The sequence below is a fragment of the Labeo rohita genome, unplaced genomic scaffold, assembly GCF_022985175.1.
Source record: "Labeo rohita strain BAU-BD-2019 unplaced genomic scaffold, IGBB_LRoh.1.0 scaffold_1835, whole genome shotgun sequence".
Taxonomy (NCBI): Eukaryota; Metazoa; Chordata; class Actinopteri; order Cypriniformes; family Cyprinidae; genus Labeo; species Labeo rohita.
The window spans coordinates 7027-13647 of record NW_026128039.1 but is presented as its reverse complement, the minus strand read 5'-3'; the positions used below and the strand labels follow the sequence as shown (position 1 = coordinate 13647).

The 6621-nt window shown below is 35.7% G+C and overlaps 1 protein-coding gene across 2 annotated transcripts; it reads right to left on the bottom strand.

Annotated features, from left to right (window-relative positions):
- Positions 1–252: 252 nt before the first annotated feature.
- LOC127158988 (GTPase IMAP family member 8-like) lies at positions 253–6275 on the bottom strand. Of its 2 annotated transcripts, XM_051101939.1 has the most exons (4): positions 5971–6275; positions 4895–4957; positions 3476–4129; positions 253–3274 (listed from the first exon to the last, which is right to left on the bottom strand). In XM_051101939.1, the coding sequence occupies exons 3-4, from the start codon at positions 4125–4127 to the stop codon at positions 2343–2345; spliced, it is 1584 nt and encodes a 527-aa protein (XP_050957896.1). In that variant the 5' UTR covers positions 4128–4129; positions 4895–4957; positions 5971–6275; the 3' UTR covers positions 253–2342. The 2 variants fall into 2 exon arrangements, with proteins under 2 accessions (XP_050957896.1, XP_050957898.1); XM_051101941.1 differs by lacking the exon at positions 4895–4957.
- Positions 6276–6621: the final 346 nt, after the last annotated feature.

The following is a 6621-nucleotide window of genomic DNA, read 5'->3' as shown; positions in this document are numbered from 1 at the left end:
ATACATAGAGAAACACTTACCTCCCTCAAGGTTGAATAGCTAGGCTATTATGCTTATCAGATACTGTTCCCAAAACATACAGAAACACAGAGTGCAGCTTCTCAGAGAGAGGAGAGAAGCTCAGACTTTTAACATACAGACATAGAAAGTAATATAAACATTCTGAGTATAAGGTGGTCCCATCGCAGAGAGGCCCTGATGACCTCCGGTCACAGTGAACCTGACAGGAGTAAACAGAGGTTTAACATATGGAGAGAATTCTCACAAACAAGGAGAGAGGGCACGTTCCAATAACAGAATACATCTTGATGTCTACTACTAGTGTATGATAACCCATAACTTTATTCAATCTACTAAAATATAGGAGGTTAAATACTGATTAATTACTTTGAATAATAATCACTCAAAGAGGATATATAGAATGTATATATCTATGAAAGCCTTGATGGATCCAGGATTCCACTCCTTCAAAAGACCCTCATTCATCTATAAACGCATGGATGCTGAACTTTATAATGAAGACTTTTGAGGGGAATTAAAATGTAAACTTGATCTGTGTTATCAAATCAGATGCACATAACCATTGATTTCACTGATCAAGTGTGTGATTGTGTCACCACTGATGGGAATAACACTTGCTTCCTCACTTTTATAGCGCTCTCATACTCATTTGCCCTGTTGGTAAATCTGGAATACGTCATTTTTTGTCCAGCTTTATTTTATTCTACAATGTACAATTGTTTTAAGAAATACAGTAATTTGAACACTTATTACCATTATTTCCACTATTATTTTGCACTATTGTATTACATGTTTTATTGTTGCATTACAGCTAAATTGATTCAGAAGATTTCCATAAGCAATCAAGACCATTAAAGAATACGTAAACTTTTCCTTATGAACAAGATAATTGAAGAAGAAAGCACACATTGATTTAGTTTGTCTAGTGTCTTGTGTGTCTGATCCTTGTGTCTCACTGAATCACAAACATATTGTGTTTCATTATTTTCTCTATACTTCTGATTGCAAGTTGAACTGGTGCTTTTACTTCCTTAACTGCTAGAGCTATTAGGATTTCACCAGTCATGATCAAATGCTCTTCTACACATCAAGACTGTTCTGCTAAGTGCTAACTGCTACTAAGTGCTTCCTTATCCAGTTTCTTCTTATGAATCTGTTGAATGCATTAAGAAATGCCACACATCACTGGTGAAGTGCATCTCTTCTTACACCTCTGAGCAGATCTTTAAATTGTGGGAAACTGGAAGACATGTTGTACAAACAGAAGAATCAATTTCATATGAGGGATTGAAGATTTGGATCACCATTCTGTAGAAACTGCTCAACTGTTTTATATTCCTCCTTTAGTTGATCTTTGTAATATCATGGTCTTCACTTTTAAGCTGTATTGTTCTCATAGAAATGTAGAGTTCAACTCTAGTTGTTTCACATGTTCAACTCCCTTCAGCACACCTGCAGAAACTACAGTATTAAAATCCATAAGAGTTTCTCTCAAGGGTCAGTCCATCACAAGTAGTCCACTTATTGTAAAATTAATTGCTCGAAAGATTGTGTGCTCTGAAGACCAGTTTTTGATTAAGGAGCTACAACCATCTTGAGCCAAGATACAATGTCCACGTAACCAAAGTTTGTGCTGCAGCATGATTAGGACTGTTTTCGAAATGTCTTTTCTCCAAAGGATTTTTTTTTTCCATGTCTGTCACCTGACAGATTTAGTGTTTCTTGTCACTTGCACCTTTGGCTTGATGATTTGAGTTTTACAAGACACTTAATATTCTGCAACATCATTGATTTGACTGGAGTGACACTGTCAGATGAGAACAAAACTTGAATCGAATGGACTACTTCCACAACAACTTCTGCATTCTACTTATTAGTTCTCTCACACCTCGTGACTTTCCATCAGCGTGTTAAATAACTATGGTTTTACTTTGGTATTATCATTTGTATAACCACAATTTTACTTCAAACACCATGGTTAAACTAAGGTTAGTAAAGCAAAACTCAGTATTGCAGTATTGCTTGACTCTTACTCCAGATCGACCTATGTTGGATTAAAAGTTTTGTTGAGTTATCATCAGGATATCTCTTCTCCTGTCTCTGAAAATGTCCGGATTTTGAAATCATCCCACAAACTCTCATTTTATTAGGCGTTTGAGTCAACTAGATGATTACAGCACACTGAAAATATACATAACCGGAAATAACTGAGCAGTATTATTTCAAAAGTACATCACGAGGCTCAGTGCAAGTAGTCCATTGAGATAATTAATGGCTTGTGTCTGATTATTGTGTTTTGTTTGTTTGTTTGTTTGTTTTTCTTACTGAATCACACACATTCTCTCTCTGAATGCAAGTATAACTGTCCTTAAAACACCGGTTGCTTTGTGCTCAGCTTCTTTTGTAGTGCTAGCTCCCTCCAGGAGGTGCAGATTTTTATCAGAAAATAATTGCTCTGCTTCCGTTTGTGACTCCTCAACTAAACGCCAGTATATTTTCTTCCATTCTGCTTTAGTGAACCGTTTGTTCTGCTGTTGTAATAACTTTAATTTCTTATCCAGGTTCTGTTTTAGAATCTCCTGAATGCATTTCTCTGTTTCATCAAACATGTCATTGGTGAAGTGTGTCCCTCCATTTTCTTCCATCATCATCTCTATTTTACTGATCAGATCTTTGAACTGTGGGAAACTGGCGGACTCATTGTCCAGAAAGAAGAATCGGTTTCCACAGCTCTGTACAAGCTCTTTAAGAGCTGGATCAGCTTTGTGCAGATACTGCTCAGTGGTCATCTTTTTCTTCTCTAATTGATCTTTGTAAGTGAAGAGGATCATGGTGTATTTTAGTATCTGTTCTCCAAACACTTCTTTTAGATATTGCACTGTATTTTTCTCCTCTTCAGTGAATCGACCCACTCTAATGATGATGATAAAAACATGTGGTCCAGGAGAGGCGAATGTGACACATTTCACTATTTCTCTTTGAACCTCTTCTTTACTGAGTTCAGTGTCATAAAGTCCAGGAGTGTCAATCACTGATATTTCTTTACCAAACCTCACTGTAGTTTCTGACTGACACTGTTTGGTCTGAGAAGTTGAAGTGGCTGAAGAATCAAACACTTGTCTTCCGATGATGGTGTTTGCAGTGGCACTTTTCCCACATCCAGTTTTTCCCAGAAGAACCAACCTGATCTGGTCTTTCCTCTCAGGAATCTGTTGAAGATCTTCTGGACTTTTTGCTGGAGACTTTCCTGAAACTACAGATCAAATCAAATCAGTAATAAAACACACTACAGGGATTATTCTCATATGAGTAGTGCAACAACCTAGTGATGTATACTTACAGAACAAATCACTATATGTCTTTATTATTAAAGTTGTTAACAATGTCAACTTTCACACATATATATATACATATATATATATATATATATATATATATACACACACACACTTACAATTGACACGTGGACCTCTTTTGCTGTCACTCCTTTTTAGTTGTTCCATGGTAAATTTCCCTCTGTTCTTTATCATCATTTCTTCAATTTTATGCAGTAATTCTTCAACTTGACCTTTTACTTGCTTCTTGTTATTGAAACAGTGAAACTTTTCTCCACATTTAGTCACCAGTTGCTGGAGATCTGCATGATCTTTGCTTTGTAAATATTCGTCAATGGTCAGTGGTTCATCCAGATCATCCAGTTCATCTCCACGTGTGAAAAGAACCATCATGTATTTCTGAACTTCAGGACCAAGTAAATCTTTAATGTAATCCAGGATCTCTTCTTCATTTTGCACAGGTTGCTCTAGAGGAACAGTGAGCAGAACTGCGCTGAGACCTGCTGAACATTGAGAGACCAGCTGTGCTTTCAGTTCCTCCAGCTTCTCTTCAGACAGATCTGGATGCAGTAAATCTGGAGAAGTAATCACATGTACCTGCTTTTCTCCAATTTGCGTTTTATCCTCACAGATTTCAGTTTCATGCTTCTTAACTTTAAACTTCTTTTCTCCCAGTATGGTGTTCACAGATGAGCTTTGCCCAGAACCATATCTGCCTACCAAAAGAATCCGAATCTCTGGATCATCGGAACTGTAGCAGATCTCTGACATATCTAAATTAAAAGTATGGAATAAGATCAGAATCAGGTCATGTCAAGCTATTATTCATTTCACCACCAAGAGTAAGAAAAGAACAAAACCAAACACTCACACTAAAATATGCTAGGTTATTTTATTTATTTATTTATTGGAAGAAAAAAAAAAAACTGGTCCTCAGATAGACAACCCAGGGGTCAGCCTGGGCAGGCTCTGAGGTAATTTTATTGGGAGGATTCCATAATAACCCATTGGGGAGAAGGGTTATTGCCAAATTATTAAAGCATCAGTATTGGAATTATTATTCTTTGATCCAGTCTGCCTCAGTGAGCACAGCCTTAGCGTGGGCATGGGTGAAGCTTCAGTGATAATTCTAAAAGTGGATTCTTTTTCAATCTGCATAAAAAGATCAAACAGTTCAGGAGAGTGTAGCACAGAGGACCTGGCTGAGATCTCTTCAGTTGTTGAACTGATTTTTGGGAAAAATGGCAGGACCTCCTTCATTGAAGAAGGTGATTGGTGAGCGAAGTATTAGTTGTTATTAAATTATATTTATTTATATATATTTTGCTTTATTTTTCAGAATAACATGTTTTTCGATTAGACTATTATAAAATGTATTTTTCATATAGATATTATAATAAAATATATTTTTCAGAATACATGATTAAATTATAAGCCCTACCAAAGAAATTAAACAAACTGTATTTTGGGTAATTGTTAAAAAAACAGTTTGGCAATAACAAGTAGAGTCTGTGAGTCCATATAGAGAGATTTCTTACCTGTAGGTGTGGAAGGTCGAACTTTAGTTAAAGGTCAAAGATCAATCTTTAGTGAAAATTACTCTAGACAGATCGCAAAAATAACGCTTCTTAGAAAACAGCACAAAGCATCAACAAAGCACACTTTTTAAATAAGCATGTTGAGGATATAGTCCAAAGAAACATGGAGAAAGCAGCAGTAATAGCGTGTAGATTTACTTTCACTTAAAATGCTCCTCCTGCAGTCAGTTACCTGTTCTTTCTGTTACTGTTAGAGGCACTTGATAGGTGGACAACATTTAATAAACATGATCAAACACTGACCGATGACCTGCATGAGCTAATGATTACCTGATACTGTACAGATTTATTACAGTAACAGTCACATGAACAGATTGAAAAGCCTCTGTGAAAACATCTTGAAGGTGTTTAAGAAAGTGAGTTCACTTCAGCAGCTACATGTATGGAAGGATATTCCAGACTTTTTTTCAAAAGAAATTGCAAATTGTATTTTCAGTTGCATTTTCAATATATGGACACATAAATTGTGACGTAATTCAAATGCAATTGCAAATCTTGCATTATAGTTTGCGTTTTCGCTTTTGCAAACACACAGTGACCGCCATATTTCAAATGGAAAAGCAAAACCCATTTGCAACTGTATCCCATGTCTTACGAGTAGGGCTGGGTATGGAGTTATTTAATTTAGTTTATATACCATAAATAAAGGTTCAAAATGCTCAAACTTCAAAAGGCTTTTTTAAAGAATATATATATAAAAAAAGCTATACAAAATAATAAAACCAACAATAATTTCTTCCCTCAGTAAAGCAGCACACCAACACTCAACAACAAAGTAGTTTATTCTCATTTGTTTTTTGCTTTTAGTCAGGCTGACTGAAACAGGTTTAAAACGAAAACATGTTTTTCAATTAGACTATTATAAAAAAAAAAAAAATTTCTGCTATATATTATTATAAAATCTATTTTTCAGAATACATGATTACCTTTTAAGCCCTACCAAAGGAATTAAGCAAACTATATTTCGGCAGTTCGGCAATAGCAAGTCTGTGAGTCCATATAGAGAGATTTCTTACCTGTAGGTGTGGAAGTTGAACTTTAGTCAAAGGCCGAAGATCAATCTTTAATGAAAATGACTCTAGACAGAAAATAATAATGCAAAAATAGCACTTTTTAGAAAACAACAACAGCACAAAGCATTACTAAAGCACTCTTTTTAAATGAAACATGTTGAGGATTTGATCCAACGAAACATGGAGAAAGCAGCAGTAATAGCATTTAAATTTACTTTCACTTAAAATGCTCCTCCTGCAGTCAGGTACCTGTTCTTTCTGTTACTATTAGAGGCACCTGATTGGTGCACAGCACTCAATAAACATGATCAAACACTGACCGATGACCTGCATGAGCTAATGATTACCTGATACTGTACAGATTTATTACAGTAACAGTCGCATAAACAGATTGAAAAGCCTCTGTGAAAACATCTTGAAGGTGTTTAAGAAAGTGAGCTTCAGCAGCTATGAAAGGATATTCCAGACTTTTTTTCAAAAGAAATAGCAAATTGTATTTTCAATTGCGTTTTCAGTATATGGAAGAATGCAGTATGTCTTATATGCCTACATCAGTGATTGGCTCTGGTGAGGTGTCAAAGAAAACGCATGTTACGTGACGCACTGTAGCATCATGCTACATAGGACGATATAGTTCAATGTTGCTGAAATCCG

What these genes read in the sequence shown, in the direction of transcription:
- LOC127158988 (XM_051101939.1), bottom strand. Translation starts at nt 4,127, where the DNA reads ATGTCAGAGATCTGCTACAGTTCCGATGATCCAGAGATTCGGATTCTT. An exon ending in AAGAGGTCCACGTGTCAATT is followed by an intron (nt 3,275 to 3,475) that starts GTAAGTGTGTGT and finishes TTTGATCTGTAG; the next exon opens with TTTCAGGAAAGTCTCCAGCA.